We start from the raw sequence: 17,817 nt of genomic DNA, 5'->3' as shown, positions 1-17,817 counted from the left end.
AGGAGCAGGAGTAGGCCATCTAGCCCTTCAAGTCTGCTCCGCCATTCAATAAGATCATGGCTGATTTGAAGTGGATGAGTTCCACTTTCCCATTCTCTCCCCATAACCCTTAATTCCCCTGTCCATCAGAAACCTATCTACCCGTGACTTAAATATATTCAGCGAGGTAGCCTCCACCACTTCAATGGACAGAGAATTCCAGAGATTCACCACCCTTTGAGTGAAGTAGCCCCTCCTCTTGCATACAAGATGATCAAAGGATTGGAGAGGGTGGACAGTGAGAGCCTTTTACCTCGGATGGTGATGAGCTAACACAAGGGGACATAGCTTTAAATTAAGGGGTGGTAATTATAGGACAAATGTCAGAGGTAGGTTCTTTACTCAGGGGGTAGTAAGGTCGTGGAATGCCCTGCCTGCAGCAGTTGTGGACTCACCAACTTTAAGGGCATTCAAATAGTCAGTGGATAGGCATATGGATAACATTGGAATAGTTTAGGTTAGAGGGTCATTAGATTGTTGCACTGACCCGTGGAACCACCAAGGGCCGAAGGGCCTGTACTGCACTGTAATATTCGATGTTCAACTCTGATCTAAATTGTGACCCCCCCCTTATCTTGAGGCTGTGCTCTCTAGTCCTGCTATCCTTTCTAAGTGGGAAGAATCTCTCTACCTCTATCCTATCTATCCCCTTCATTACTTTATACATCTCTATAAGATCCCTCCTCATCCTTCTAAACTCCAACGAGTACAAACCCAGTCTATTTAGTCTCTCTTCATAGGCTAACGCCCCCATCTCCAGTATCAGCCTAGTGAACCTTCTCTGCACTCCCTCCAAGGCCAATATATCCTTGCACAAGTGCGGCAACCAAAGCTGCATACAGTACTCCAGCTGCTGCCTCACCAGTACCCTGAACAGTCGCAGCAAGACCTCCCTGCTTTTATATTCTATCCCCCTCGCTATAAAGGCCAGCATCCCATTCGCTTTCTTGATCACTTGCTGCACCTGCAGACTGGGTTTTTGCGACTCGCGCACACGGACCCCCTAGTCTCTCTGCACCGTAGCATGCTGCACCTTTTTGCCTTTTAAATAATAATCTCTCCTACTATTATTTCTGCCAAAGTGGATAACCTCACATTTGCTAACATTACACTCCATCTGCCAGGTCCTCGCCCGCTCGCTCAGCCTATCCAGATCTCTCTGCAGACTTTCCACACCCTCCACGCAATTTACCTTTCCACTCATCTTCGTGTCATTAGCAAATTTCGTCACCCTACACTCAGCCCCCTCATCCAGATCATCTACATAAATGGTAAATAGTTGAGGCCCCAGCACCGATCCCTGCGGCACTCCACTAGTCACCAACTGCCAACCAGAATAGCACCCATCGATACCAACTCTGCTTCCTATTAGACAACCAATCCTCTATCCACGCTATTTTGCCATGCAGTCCTCCCCACATCCACTCACTCTACCACTGGTGGCATCAGTGCTTACTATCTCCCAGTTATAAACTGTAATTGGAATTTCAAGCCAATTATAATGATATTTGCCTAAATGTATGTGTGGAAAAATGATTATGCTGTACTGTACTAATCCTTGAGGATTTGTTGCGTTGGTTGTAAAAATGAGTGGAAATATTTCTTAAGAATGTTTTTTTTAAGAAAAGGCAAATTAGGTTCCAGAAACAAAGGATAATCAAAGGGGCCCAAAAAGGGAGAGCAACACAAAATAATTAATACCAGCAGGAAACATGTACTGGAGAAACCTAGGGAACTAAAAGCCAACAAATCGCCAGAATCCAAAGGCCTATATTACAGAGTTCCATAAAGGATAGCTGCAGAGATGGTGGCTGCACTGATAATTTTCCAACATTGCCCACGTTGGGCGGCATAACAGTGGTTAGCTGCTTCACAGCTCCAGGGTCCTAGGTTCAATTCCCGGCTCAGGTCACACTGTGTGGAGTTTGCACATTCTCCTCGTGTCTGCATGGGTTTCCTCCGGGTACTCCGGTTTCCTCCCACAGTTCAAAGATGTGCAGGTTAGGTTGATTGGCCATGCTAAGAAATTGCCCCTTAATATCCAGGAATGCATAGGTTAAAGGGATTAGTGGGTATAATATGTGGGAATATGGGGGTAGAGCCTGGGTGGGATTGTGTTTGCTGCAGGCTCGATGGGCCGAAGGGCTTCCTTCTGCACTGTAGGGTTCTATGATCCATGTTCTATGTTCTAAAAGGGTCGCAGGAAATTGGAAGTTAGCAACTCTAAATCTGCTATCAAGAAAGGAAGAGAGAAAGCATAACTACAGGCCAGTTAGCCAAATATTTATTGATAGAATCCCTACAGTATAGTAGGAGGCCATTCAGCTCATCAAGTCTGTACCGACCACAATCCCACCCATGCCCTATCCCCGTAATCCCACACATTTATCCTGCTAATCCCTCGGGTCAATTTAGCATGGTGAATCAACCTATCCTGCACATCTTTGGATTGTGAGAAAAAACCGGAGCACCCAGAGGAAAACCACATAGATAAAGGGAGAACACACAAACTCCACACAGCCAGCCAAGGCCGGAATTGAACCCGGGAGCCTGGTGGTGAGGGGCAGCAGTGATAACCACCATGCCACTTGTTTCTGCTGTCAGAAAAACAGTTGGAATCTGCTACTATCAAAGTCTTAACCACGCACTTGGAAAATCATGGTATGATCACACAAAGTTAACATTGTTTTATGCAAGAGAAAAGAGTTGCAAGTAATGATGACAGCAAATTAGGTGGCAGGAAGTGTATAGCTAACAAAGAACAACACAACAAGACATTAGGAAACTTGCAACCTTAGCAGTTATGGAGCCAAAACTGACAGGTAAACGGTGATGCACATTGGTAGGAATGTTAGAATTTTCTATAGGTAGAAAAATGAGAAACTGAATGGAGCATAATCAACAGAACAGTATACCACAGAGTGAAGGCATTCGGTTCGCACCTTTCAAGGCACAAAATACTAGATGCCAGAAAACCTGAAATAAAAGCATAAAATGTGTTTGGTAGCATCTGTTGATAGAGAAACAGAATTAACTTTCTGGGTCTGTGACTTTTCGTCAGAACTGGGAAATACAGTAGATTCTCAGTAAGTGAAAAGCAGCTGGATATGAAGAACAATGGGAGGATATTGATACAGTTTAAAGCAGGAGGGAGTCAGCAACACAAAGTTGCATGGTGTAGAGCCAAAGGGAGTGATCATGGGACAAGCAAGATGCATCTTCAAGAGATAAATGACAGGATCATGAATAGCTGCCGAGTGATCAAAGAGAAGTGGCGGCGGCGGGGGGAATAAATAACACAAGAAAAAAGGGAACAAAACAAAGTTGAGGTTAGGATCTAAAAATGCTCAACAGTTCTGAAGAAAAGAAAATCACAGGTCTAGAAAGTTAACTCTTTCTCACTCCATGTTGTGTGACCTGTACAGTATCTCCCATGCTTTGTTTGTATTTTAGATCAAGGATCTGCAGTATTCTTGCTTTTGCATTATTTAATCACTTCTTTTCCGTGAATTCCACCTTGAAGTTCAGTCTGTTTTCCTGTCTAACCAACCCCCACCAAATTAATCTAACCGTTTCTTAATAGCACTAACAAATCACCCCAGGAACACTGATCTGAAAATTGCTCAAATGAAACTGCAAAAAACATGTTTATCGCAAATGAGCACAAAGGTTCTGCAAATGTGTTAGATGTAAGGAGACTTAGCCATTACCCTTAAATCACCTTGTCAGTTACTAATCCGTACAACCAAAATATTCCAATAGATGATTGCAAAACATCACGATCCCTCAGTCTCACACTACAGAAGTCACTTCAATATATAGTTTTGTTTGTTAATCAACCATACACACAATCTCAGAAACTAGAAGCAGGAATAGGTCATTTGGCCCTTCAAACCTGCTCCATCATTCATTATGATTATGACTGATCAAATTCAATATCCTGATCCCCCTTCCTCCCATATCCCTTGATCCTTTAGCCCCAAGAGCTATATCTAATTTCTTGAAATCACACAACGTTTTGACCTCAACTACTTTGTGACAGTGAATTCTACACATTCGCCACCCTCTGGATGAAGAAATTTCTCCTCACCTCAGTTCTAAAAGGTTTATCCCTCATCTTCAAATTATCTCCCCAATCAAAGGGGACATTCTTTCCGAATCTACCCTGTCTAATCCTGTCAGAGCTTTATGGTTCTACGAGATTCCCTCTCATTTTTCCAAATTTCAATGAATATAACTTAGTCTCCTCATATGACAGAGCTGCCATCCCAGGAATCAACCCGGTAAACGTTCGTTGTTCTCCCTCTATAGCAAGGATATCCTTCCTCAGGTAAGGACATCAAAACTGTGCACAATATTTCAGCTGTGGCCTTGCCAACACCCTATACAACTGCAGTAAAACATCTCTATTCCTATACTGAAATCCTCTGGCTATGAAGGCCAACATACACTTTGCCGCCTTTACTGTCTGCTGTACCTGCACGCTTGCTTTCAGCGGCTGATGCACGAGGACATTAAGGTCTCACCGAGTATCCATCTTTCTCTCAATTTACACCCTCTTTCAAATCATTTATATATAAATGTAAATAGTTGGGGTCCTAACAGATTTCTACGATGCCCCACTAGTTACTGCTTGCGGATCAGAAAAAGGCCATTGAAGCTAGCTTTCTATCCATCTCAAGACATTGACATACTGAAAAATCAAATTTGGTCTTGGATGACACTAAGTGTTGGTTCTTTATATAACACTTAAGTGAAAGCAAGAACAAAAAGCTTCAGCAAAAAAAAAAAATCCACTCAAGTCATGAATCTATTTGAGTTATAATATGCATATGGAGGTCCCACATGTAAATCAATTTATATCATGTTTAACAACTTTCCATGTTTCAAAGTATCACTATAAAGACTTCCATAGTTCCAATCATATCTCAAATATTTATATTTGAGCAATAGAATTGCAACAAGAACATTAGACTCCTAGAAGCCTGTAATAGAATGGTAAAGAATACAATTCCGTACTTACAATCAGTGAGGCTAGCAATCCCCGCAAGTGTGGTGATGGGAACATGAGGCATATCCCCATTCATCCTGAAGTTGTAGAAATAATCGTGTCAATGCACAGATATTTCAGTCTAGGTCCCAGTCAATTTCACTTCACATCTCCCAGATACTGCAAAGAAAAAAACAAACAAGGGCAGTCCATCACTATCAGTAGTTACACTGATTCCAATTCAGTTGGCAATAGTCAGAGGGCCACTGTTTGACCATTGTATGTATTCATGATAGCTCGACACTAAAGCAATCCAAAACTAACTATATTGCATTCATAGCTTTATATTTTTCACTGCTCCAAATATTCATCCATTTTTCTGTTAAGTGAACCAAAGGTTTGAGACAAAGCAATTCATTTCCCATCAGGTTTGAAGAAATTTCTCCTCTCTCCCTCAAGAGGCAATTTTAAACTGACGGCACTCAGCATTCATAATCTTTCACTATTCACCCACCAGATCATACCTTAAGCAAAAGATAAAAGCAAATTCAGAGCATTTGAAATTAAAACTGGAAACTTTAAAACAATAATCAGCATCTAAAAGTGAAAGCAAGTTTAATGATTAACGAATACATTTCAAAGGGCAGTTGGAGTCAAAGTTTTACAGTACTGCATTTCCCAATCAAATGGATTAAATAGCTGGATCGTCCAAATAATTTCTCAAAAAGATCACACTGACAACACAAAAACTAACTAACTTCATCAACGCAGCCATAATCAAGCTATAACAATAAATTTAAAGACATAAAAAGGAACATCAAGTGTTGATGAAATAGATATTTAATAACGTGTAGAAAAGCTAAGCTGTTTAACAAACACTTTTTATTAAAGATACGTTTGCTGCACCTTACATGCACAGCTATTTGTTTGAAAGCAGTATGTGCAAGACAAGTACTCTGCACATACAGACTTTCTAGTTTCAGCTTCAAGTTGGGTTAGATTAGTCCTCCTAACCAAATAACATTGCATGGCTTACCCAACATACTTGGATAGATTCTGGATAGTTTGGATAGTTTTTCTTGGCTCTCTTTATGCCTCTAACTGCTATGTACTTAGTTACAATATTTTGAATGGGACACTCAATTGACTAGCCAGTCCACCTTTTTTTTGACTGACCTTTCAGACAGCCCTACAATCTCAGATCATCATAGAACTGGAACATTTGTCGTTCAAACCTGCATTTCTGAATTTCTTAACACTTGTAGGCTCAGGAAACAGAAGTTCCTCGCCCATTCGTTTCTTTCACAATAATCTTATATTTGACAGTTTGAAGAATGCACAAACAAAATATTTTTATCTTTTACTTCAATCTATTAGGTCAGATTTAATAGCTCAGACAATCGTCTCTAAGTATCATGCAATCGAAATATACTGGAGTCATAAAACGTTTATATGAATGTTAGCCCTGAAAATATATGAACAGACAATTCATTTTAAGTACAGACATACTTGACAAATGAACAAGGTTAACACAGCCCAGGACAAGCAAAAGGTGGGAGGATCCTGTCCCAATGTAGATTTCATATGAAATTGGACAATTATTCAAGTCCTTATAGAGGGGGGAAATAAAACAGTAGGGAGGATTTAAATTAACAATGGAAAAGGAGACAGGTCAGATGTAGACAGAGGGAAAGTTAAGTGACAGAGGTGGAAGAAATGCAATGGGTCATAGATACCAAATTTGAATGGAGATTTTGAAGACAGGGTAAAAGTAACTTATTTTACTACCTCCTGACAAGGAACTGGAACAGGAAGTTGGCACCCATGCCTTCTGTCACCGTGCTGCCTTACATTGCCACCTCACTCACCCCGTCACTTTGCTCATTAGCCTGCTCCTCCAATCCTTGGCGCCTTTGCAACCCTTAGCTGTGTCACGAATTGCTCCCTTCCAGAGTGACAAGTAGTAAGCAACAATGAAGTAAAACAGCGAGCAGGGCAGCCAGTTAGGCGACAAGATCAAATTAACATTTTGTTGCTTGCAATCCCAAGATCTTAGGGATATTGTTTGGGATCAACATTCTGTGAAAAATACAATCCTTAACCATGGTACATACAAACTAGGAACAGGAGTATGTCGCTTGGCTCCTCAGGCAGTGACTGTATGTGCAGTGAGTGCGCCCTCTGTAGTTGTAGTGTCGAGAAACAGCCTCTTATCAACGTGAAATGTTGACCTCCTTTTTTTACTAATGCTGCCTCAGCTGCAAAGATTTTCTGGCATTTTGCTTTTAATTTCATTTTCTACTAATGACCCTTCATGAATAATCCAGAGGACGTGTTCAAATTTCAACATGCTAGTTTGAAAATTAAATTCAGTTTGAAGAAAGAAAAATATTTATATATACTGTTATCAGTAAGAAACCCCAACTGGCTAGATAACATTTTAGGGAAGTATGCTGTCCTCCCCTCAACTGGCCTATATGTAATTTCAGCATCTATCAAACAAACAGCTTCCTAATTATTAATCTTGCTTCATAACAAAGGGCCTTGTTTAGGATTTAGCATTATAATTACCCCTTCCTAAATTTGTGTGTTGATATACTCAAGTTAGACAAGAGAAAATTGAGGTATATAGACCTGTCATAGAGGTTTACAGCATGGAAATAGGCCTTTTGGCCCAACTCATCCATGCTGTCCCTTTTTTTAAAAAACTAGTAAGCTAATCCCAATTGCCCGCATTTGGCCCATATCCCTCTATATCCATCTTACGCATGTAACTGTCCAAATGCTTTTTAAAATACAAAATTGTACCTGCCTCTACTATTACATAAGAAATAGGAGCAGGAGTAGGCCATCTAGCCCTTCGAGCCTGCCCCGCCATTCAATAAGATCATGGCTGATCTGTCGTGGCTCAGTTCCACATTCCCGCCCTCTCCCCATAACCCTTAAACCCCTCGCTTATCAAAAACCCATCAACCCGCGTCTTAAAAATATTTAGCGAGGCAGCCTCCACCACTTCAACGGGCAGAGAATTCCAGAGATTCACCACCCTTTGAGTGAAGAAGTTCCTCCTGTTCCAGACTCAGCACCCTTTCCCTTCTGGACCCTTTTGTATCTCTCCCCTCTCACCTTAAACCCTCTAGTTTTAGACTCTCCTACGTTTGAGAAAAGATGTTGACTATCTAGCTGCTCTATGCACCTCATTACTTTATAGACCTCTGAAAGTTCACCTCTAAGTCTCCTACACTCCAGGAAAAAAAAGGTCCCAGTCTATCCAGCCTCTCCTTACACCTCAAACCAAATCCAAGAAGCATTCCACTAAATCTTTTCTGCACTCTTTCTAGTATACTATCTTTTCCATTATCCTTTCCAGAACTGTACACAATATTCCAAATGCGGCCCTACCAATGACTTGTACAACTTCAGCAAGAAGTCTCTCAACACCAGGTTAAAGTCCAACAGGTTTATTTGGTAGCTCAAGCTTTCACAGTGCTGCTTCTTCATCAGGTGAGTGGGAGTTCTGTTCACAAAGACGGCATATCGACTCAAACTGAATTTACAAGATAATGGTTGGAATACGAGTCATTGCAGGTAATCAAGTCTTAAAGGTACAGACAATGTGAGTGGAGAGAGGGTTAAGCACAGGTTAAAGAGATGTGTATTTTCTCCAGCCAGGAGAGTTAGTGAGATTTTGCAAGCCCAGGTAAGTCATGAGGGTCACAGATAGCGTGACATGAACACAAGATCACTGGTCACAGGCCTCCAGTTTGAAAAAACAACTCTTCAACCAATCCCTGACTTCAGTCATGTCATTAGCTTTCCTGATCACCTGCTGAACCTGCATGCTAGCATTCTGTGTTGTGTACCCCCAAGTCCCTTTGTGTTGCAGCTTTCTGCAGTTGCAGTTTGTAAGGCATGATCTTCCACTCAAAGCCAAGCTGACTGTCTCCAATAAGTCCTTGCCCCTCTAAGTGCTATAGACCCCATCTCTCAGAATACCGTCTGAGAGATGGGATCTACAGGATTTAGAGACAAGAAGCAGTTCTTGGGTTGGTTGGTACATGACCTCAGACTTTTGTATCTTTTTCCCAATGGAAGAAGTCGGGAGAGAAAATTTCCAGGGTGTCTGAGGTTCTTAATTATAAGGACATTAGAACGAGGAGGCATCTGGCTCCTCAAACCTGCTCTGCCATTCAGTAAAATCATGGCTGATCTTTTTGTGGACTCAGCTCCACTTCCTCAACCGCTCACCATAATCCTTAATTCTTTTACTGTTCAAAAATTTATCTATCTTTGTCTTAAAAACATTCAATGAGGCAGCTGCTTCACTGGGCAGGGAATTCCACAGATTCACAACCCCTTGTGCGAAGTTCCTCCTCAACTCGGACTAAATCTGCTTCTCCTTATTTTGAGGCTATGCCCCCTAGTTCTAGTTTCACCCACCAGTGGAAAACTTCCCTGTTTCTATCTTATCTATTCCCTTCATAACTTTATACGTTTGCATAAGATCTCCCCTCATTCTTCTGAATTCCAATGAGTAACACCCCAGTCTACTCAGTCTCTCCTCATAAGCCAACCCTCTCAACTCTGGAATCAACCCAGTGAATCTCCTCTGCATCCCTCCAGTGCCAGTATATCCTTTCTCAAGTAAGGGGATCAAAACTGTACACAGTACTCCAGGTATGGCTTCACCAGCACCTTACACAGCTAAAACATAACCTCGCTGTTTTTAAATTGCATCCCTCTAGCAATAAAGGACAAAATTGCACTTTAATTACCTGCTGCACTTGCAAACCAACTCCTTGAGATTTCTGCACAAGGACACCCAGGTCCCTCTGCACAGCAGCATACTGCAATTTTTTACCATTTAAATAGCAGTGCATTTTGCTGTTATTCCTACCAAAATGAATGACCTCACATTTACTAACATTGTACTCCATCTGCCAGATCCTCACCCACTCACTTAAACTATCTATATCCCTTTGCTGACTTTCAGCGTCCTCTGCACACTTTGCTCTGCCACTCATCTTAGTGTCATCTGCAAATTTTGACACACTACACTTAGTCTCCAATTCCAAATCATCTAGTATCATTTATCATCATATTATGCCGGCTGCTTTGCCGAAGCAACATGAAATGTAGACAAATGGCCGGGAAGCTGATTTCCATGATGGATTTGTCTACATTCATGACCTTTTGTAGTTTCTTGTAGTCTTAGGTAGAGTAGGAGCCATACCAAGCTGTGATGCACCCAGAAAGAATGCTTTCTATTGTGCATCTGTAAAAGCTGGAGAGTCAAAGCTAACATACCAAATTTCCTTAGTCTTCTGAGAAAGTAGAGGCACTGGTGGGCTCGCTTAACTATAGTGTTGGCATTTGGGGGTGGCGGGGCAGTATTCAGGGAGATTCTCACCACGCCAGTTCACAAGATTCTCTATCTCATTCCTGTACTCTGTCTCATCGTTTGGGATCCAACCCACTGTTGGTCTCGTCAGCAAACTTGAAAATCAAATTGGAGGGGACTTTGGCCACACAATCATAGATGTATAATAAGTATACTAAGGAGCTGAGAACACAGCCTTGTAGGGTACCAATGTTGAGGATGATCGTGGTGGTGGTGTTGCCCATCCTTACTGATTGCGGTCTGTGGGTTAGCAAGTTCAGGATCCAATTGCAGACGAGGAGCCGAGGCCCAGGCACAGAGTTTGGAAACGAATGGTGTTGAAGGCTGAACTGTAATCTATAAGTAGGAGGCTGACATAGCTGTCTTTGTTATCTAGGTCTTCCTGCGTTGAGTGCGGGGCCAGAAAGATGGAGTCTGCTGTGGACCTGTTGCAGCAGTAGGCAAACTGTAGTGGATCCAGGCAATCAGGGAGGCTGCAATGGATTTGTGCCACGAATGACCTTTCAACAGACTTCATAATGGTATATGTTGAACGCTGCAGCAAAGGCTTTTGCATTCATCTGACCAGAGCTTCCATTCACGTCTTGATCAAAAGCTTCGGAGTATAGCAAACTTTTTTAAAATTCATTTTTAAGGGGCATTGAGTTACATGTAGGCCAGAACAGATAAGGACAGCAGATTTCAGAGAACACTACAGCACAAACAGGCCCTTCGGCCCACAAGTTGCACCAATCACATCTATACCTACCAAGCCACAGAACTATCAACTTCCAATGCCATTAGGTCCCATATACTCATCCAGAAGTCTTTTAAAAGACCCCAACGAGTTCACCTCTACCACCACCAACAGCAGCCGATTCCACTCACTCACCACCCTGAGTGAAAAACTTGCCCCTAACATCTCCTTTGTACCTGCTTCCCAGCACCTTAAACCTGTGTCCTCTCGTAGCGACGATTTCAACCCTGGGAAATAGTCAAGAATCCACCCTATCTATTCCTCTCAACATTTTATAAACCTCTATCAGGTCACCTCTCAACTTTCGTCTCTCCAGGGAGAAGAGTCCCAGCTCCCTCAACCTATCTTCATAAGGCATGCCTCCCAATCCAGGCAACATCCTTGTAAATCTCCTCTGCACCTTCTCAATAGCTTCCACATCCTTCCTGTAGTGAGGCGACCAGAACTGCGCACAGTACTCCAAGTGGGGTCTGACAAGGGTCTTATAAAGTTGCAGCATTACCTCCCGACTCCCAAACTCAATCCCTTGATTAATGAAGGCCAGCACACCATACGCCTTCTTGACCACATCCTCCACCTGCGAGGCCAATTTAAGAGTCCTGTGGACCTGGACCCCAAGGTCCTTCTGCTCTTCAACACAGCTAAGACTCCTACCCTTGATACTGTACTCCTGCATCCTGTTGGTCCTGCCAAAATGGACCACTACACAGTTATCTGCATTGAAGTCCATCTGCCACTTCTCCGCCCAGTCTTGCATCCTATCTATGTCCCACCGCAACTTCTGACATCCCTCCAGTCTATCCACAACACCACCAACCTTCGTATCATCGGCGAACTTACTAACCCATCCCTCCACTTCCTCATCCAGGTCATTTATGAAAATGACAAACAACAAGGGTCCTAGAACAGATCCCTGGTGCACTCCACTGGTGACTGACCTTCATGCAGAAAAAGGCCTATCCACAACCACTCTCTGCCTTCTGCAGGCAAGCCAGTTCTGGATCCACAAGGCCAAAGCCCCTTGGATCCCATGCCCTCTCACCTTCTCAAGAAGTCTTGCATGGGGGACCTTATCAAATGCCTTGCTGAAGTCCATGTAAACCACATCCACTGCTCTTCCTTCGTCAATGTGTTCAGTCACATTTTCAAAGAACTCAACTAGGCTTGTAAGGCACGACCTGCCCTTGACAAAGCCGTGCTGACTATTCCTGATCATTCTAAACTTCTCTAAACGCTCATAAATCTTGTCCCTCAGAATCCTCTCCATCAACTTACCAACCACTCAGGTCAGACTCACCGGTCGGTAATTTCCCGGGCTATCCCTGATCCCTCTCTTGAAAATAGGAACCACATCCGCAATCCTCCGGAACCTCTCCCGTCTCCATCGACGATGCAAAGATCATCGCCAGAGGCTCTGCAATCACTTCCCTCACCTCCCACAAATAACCTGGGGTACTTCCCATCTGGTCCTGGCAACTTATCTATCTTGATAGAATTTAAAAGTTCCAACACATCCTCTTAATATCCACATACTCAATCTTTTCAGTCTGCCGCAAACCTGTAGTACAACCTCCCAGATCACTTTCCACCGTGAATACCGAGGCAAAGTACTCATTAAGCACCTCTGCCATTTCTTCTGGTTCCACACAGACTTTTCCCCCTTCACCTTTTATAGGTCCTATCTATTAGTTCACTAATTTCCTTCCGTAAAGGAAATTAGTGAACCAGATGGGTTTTTACAATCATCAATAATGGTCTCATGGTTATCATTAGACTTTTACAGATTTATCCATCAACTGTCAGAAAATCAGATTATCTGGTCATTATTACATTGCTGTTGAGGAAGTTTGTTGTGAGACTAACGGGGGCATCACTGGCAGAGCAGCATTTATTGGTCATCCCTAGTTAATCTTCACGTCTTTCGTTGGTTTTAAACCACAAACATTCTACAGCCATGAAAGATGCCATGTAGGCCTTAGCCTTTCTTTGGACCACAGAGGACTCCATCTCTTAAAGACCCCTCATCCCAGGAATCAATCTGGTGAGCTTTTGAGACCACCTCACCTACAGCCAGTGGGCCTTATGAAGTTAAATGCATTCTCCATTGAGACCAAATGTGTACACCATATCAGACAAGGACAAAAAAGTCACATTTTGATAAGCTCTAGGTAGTCAACAGGATTCTACTAATTCTAGAATTATGTTAAGCTATCTAATGGGAGTTATGGAAGATTAGGTTAAATGGACCAAAAGTTGCCTCCTGTCCAAAACATTATTTGGGCATTTACCCATCGCAAAATTTGGACTCAACCAATTAAAGATAAATCCAAAAATTTTGCACAGGTGCGAGAATGCTGAATTCAGGGTCTCAAATACAACAGCCAGATTTGGTATCAGACAGTGTTAAGAGAATGTGGAATACTCATCCAAATAACAAAAAGGTAGACACATGATTTCAAAGAGTTCCTCACAAAGAACAGGCTTTATGGACTAATCCTGTTCCTAAAATCTATCTACACGGAGAGGCTTGACTTGTGACATACATACCACCAAACACAAATTACACTTTAAAAAGGTACCAAAACTAAAATGCAGATTTGTGGCCAAATGAAATCAAAGATCAAATCCATATTAAGTGCTCGAAATACTTTGCAGCAACATTTGAACGACAATCATGGCTCAAATTTAACTTTCAAGTCATCAATTACTATTACTAGCAGAGATATTTGAATCGATTGTCACGGGTGAGGTGCCTGAAGATTGGAGAGTGGCAAATGTTGTGCCTTTGCTTAAAAAGGGCTGCAGAGAAAAGCCTGGGAACCATAGGCCTGAGGTTCTTATGTGGTGGGGTAAATTGTTGGAAGATATTTTGAGAGACAGGATCTACAGGCATTTAGAGATGCAAGGACAGTCAGCATGGCTTTGTGAATGGAAAATCATGTCTCTCAAATTTGATTGAGTTTTTTGAAGGGGTAACCAAGAAGCTAGATGAGGACAGTGCAGTTGACGTTGTCTACCTGTACTTTAGCAAGGCCTTTGACAAGGTACCATATGGTAGATTGTTGCAGAAGGTTAAATTTCACAGGATCCAGGGTGAAGCATCTAAATGGATACAAAAGCGGTTGTAGAGGGTTGTTTTTCAAACTGGAGGCCTGTGACCAGCTCTGTGCCTCAGAGATCAGTGCTGTGTCCACTGTTATTGTCATTCATATTAATGATTTGAATGAGAATATGGAAGGCATGGTTAGGAAGTTTGCAGATGATACCAAGATTGGTGGCATAGCGAAGAAAGTTATTTCCAATTGCAACTGGATCTTGATGAGTTGGGCCAGTGGGCTGACAAATGGCAGATGGAGTTTAATTTAGATAAATGCAAGGTAATGCATTCAGGTAGATTGAACTAGGGCAGGACTCAGTTAGTGGTAGGGTGTTGGGGAGAGTTACAGAACAAAGAGATCTAGGGGTACATGTTCATAGCTCCTTGAGAGTGGAGTCAAATGGACAGAGTACTGAAGACGACATTCAGCATGCTTGGTTTCATTGGTCAGAACACTGAATATAGGAGTTGGGACGTCTTGTTGAAGTTGTACAAGATATTGGTAAGGCCACACTTGGAATACTGTACACAGTTCTGGTCGCCCTATTATAGAAAGGATATTATTAAACTAGGAAGAGTGCAGAAAAAATTTACTAGGATGTTACCAGGACTTGATGGTCTGAATTATAAGGAGAGTCTGGGTAGACATTTGCCTCTGCAGCCTAGGAGGCTGAGGAATGACCTTATAGATGATCTGGAGGAGGCAGCTGAGTATAGGGTGATGAAATTTGCTGATGACACAAAGATGAGTAGAAAAGCAAATTGCGCGGAGGGTGTGGAAAGTCTGCAGAGGGATCTGAATAGGCTGAGCGAGTGGGCAAGGACCTGGCAGATGGAGTATAATGTTAGCAAGTATGAGGTTATCCACTTTGGCAGAAATATTAGTAGGAGAGATTACTATTTAAAGGGTGAAAAGCTGCAGCATGCTACGGTGCAGAGGGACCTGGGCGTCCTTGTGCATGAGTCGCAAAAACCCAGTCTGCAGGTGATCAAGAAGGCAAATGGAATGCTGGCCTTTATAGCGAGGGGGATAGAATATAAAAGCAGGGAGGTCTTGTTGCGACTGTACAGGGTACTGGTGAGGCCGCAGCTGGAGTACTGTGTGCATTTTTGATCGCCGCACTTGCGCAAGGATATTTTGGTCTTGGAGGGAGTGCAGAGGAGGTTCATTAGACTGATACTGGAGATGAGGGGGTTGGACTACGAAGAGCAACTAAATAGACTGGGTCTGTACTCAGTTTAGAAGGATGAAGGGGGATCTTATAGAGACGTATAAGATAATGAAAGGGATAGGTAGAGGTAGAGAGATCCTTTCCGCTTAGAAAGGATTGCAGAACTAGAGGGCACAGCCTCAAGATAAGGGGGGGCGCAGTTTAGATCGGAGTTGAGGAGGAACTTCTTCACTCAAAGGGTGGTGAATCTCTGGAATTCTCTACCCGTTGAAGTGGTGGAGGCTACCTCGCTAAATATATTTAAGTCACGGGTAGATAGGTTTTTGACAGACAAGGGAATTAAGGGTTATGGGGAGAGAGTGGGAAGGTGGAACTGATCCACTTCAGATCAGCCATGATCTTATTGAATGGCGGGGCAGGCTCGAAGGGCTAGATGGCCTACTCCTGCTCCTATTTCTTATGTAAGTCTATAAAATAATGAGGTCCATTGATCAGCTAGATATTCAATAACTTTTCTCAACGATAGGGGAGTCTAAAACTAGAGGGCATAGGTTTAAGGCAAGAGGGAAATGATACAAAAGGGTGCAGAGGGCCAATTTTTTCCACACACAGGGCGATGAGTGTCTGGAACAAGCTGCCAGAGCTAGTAGTAGAGGCAGGTACAATTTTGGCTTTTAAAAAGCATTCAGACTCTTACATGGCTAAAATGGGTACAGAGGGATATGGGCCAAACGTGGGCAATTGGGATTAGCTTAGTTGTTAAAAATGAAGGCGCGGCATGGACAAATTGGGCCGAATTGTCTATTTCCATGCTGTAAACCTCTATGACTACAACTTTAATACTATGTTGCACCAACCTTCCCTTCCCCCACCCCACATCCACAAGTTTCAAAGATATCAGAGTGTCCCACCTTTCTCAGTTGAAAAATAGAACTCTAACCACGTCAGTAACATCCCAATATTTTGTAAATAGTTTGTTAATCTCAGCAACTCCACACAACTCCATGTGTGTTACCCCAGGGTAAACCATAGCTGCTGTTCAGGAAACAGCAACCGGTGAGGCTAGTGTAATGACATTCTCAAGTCTAGATCATTTGTTTGGTCAAATGAATGTGTTATTTAATTAGTAACTGCTACTAAGGAACTATTAAATACACTTAAAGGGCAGATGAGTGGCTCTGTGGCAAAGAGCAAGATAGACATTTGATTTGAAAAATAAAACAAATTACATAGCTAGTCATCACAAAAGTAGTAGGGAATGGAACGATCTAGCCATTTTACTTTATAAGACCTTCCTTATTTACAAAGAGCAAACAAAGAACAGTACAGCAAAGGAACAGGCCCTTCAGCCCTCCAAGCCTGCGGCGATCATAAGGTCCAATCTTATATCCCTCTATTCCCCATTTGTTCTTCTGCCTATCAAGGTAAGTCTTAAATATGGGTAACACAAGTGCCTCAACTGCCTCACTGAGCAGTGCATTTCAGACCACCATCACCCTGTGTAGAAAAAACTTTCTCCGCACGTTTTCTACCCCCCCGCCCCCTCAATGGATGAACAGCTATAGGACTACCAATTAACTTCTAACAAATGAATAAACTTATATTGAACAAGATCAACTACAATATGCTACTTGTTCAACCCCAGCTATACCTTTCCAAATGTATAGATTTGTAAGGTTAACATAGGTAACAAAATACATCCTATATTCTTAATGCTTTAAGTACACAGTCCATTTAAACCAATAATTGAAACATGGTCAAACACACCACATTTAAATTAACAGATGCCACCCAATGTAACTTGTGGATTTTTGAAACATGTCTAGATGTTCGTCACACCAAGAGCCAGGTGGTCTCACTAGAATTCTGACTTCCACACGAATGTTTCCAAACTCCACACCCTAAAAATATGCTTGGAATTTTCTCCCAATGGTATTTTGCCAAGGTAAGTAAAAGTAAAGTCACAATAGTTCCAGACAACCATTGGCAGCTCTCCCCTTTGAGGGGGACAGCTTACTGATGGTGATTTAATCCGAGGATCACCACTCCTCAGGCAAGGGACAAGGTTAAAGATGGGGTCTTCATGAATAACCTCAGCCAATACGGGAATTGAACCTGCACTGTTGGCATCATTCTGCATCATGCACCAGCTATTCAGCCAATTGAGGTGACTGTAATGCACCCACAGTGTTGTTAGCGAGGGAATTCCAGGATAGCGATATAGATGGATGTCAGCACAGTGTGGTTTGAAGGGGAATTTGCAGGCCATGCATCTGCTACTGCTTTTCCTTTAGGTTGTAGAGGCTGTGGGTTTGGAAAATGCTACCCAAGGAGCCTTGGAAAGTTGCTGCAGTACATCTTGTAGATGGTGACACTGTTGCC

The 17,817-nt window shown here is 42.5% G+C and overlaps 1 protein-coding gene across 5 annotated transcripts in view; it reads right to left on the bottom strand.

Moving 5' to 3' along the window:
• The window catches only part of nipblb (NIPBL cohesin loading factor b), a 600,450-nt gene that overhangs the window by 503,659 nt on the left and 78,974 nt on the right, over nucleotides 1–17,817 (bottom strand). For all 5 annotated transcript variants that reach the window (XM_080189563.1, XM_080189568.1, XM_080189564.1 and 2 more), the window contains exon 2: nucleotides 5,063–5,209. In XM_080189563.1, coding sequence (XP_080045689.1) covers nucleotides 5,063–5,126 — 64 coding nt within the window. In that variant the 5' untranslated portion in view covers nucleotides 5,127–5,209. The remainder of the gene's footprint in view (nucleotides 1–5,062; nucleotides 5,210–17,817) is intronic.

This window comes from Carcharhinus amblyrhynchos, chromosome 5, assembly GCF_965287045.1.
Source record: "Carcharhinus amblyrhynchos chromosome 5, sCarAmb.v2.hapA, whole genome shotgun sequence".
In the NCBI taxonomy this organism is placed as follows: domain Eukaryota; kingdom Metazoa; phylum Chordata; class Chondrichthyes; order Carcharhiniformes; family Carcharhinidae; genus Carcharhinus; species Carcharhinus amblyrhynchos.
Note: the sequence above shows the minus strand (reverse complement) of the source record. Positions and strands in the feature narration are given on the sequence as shown.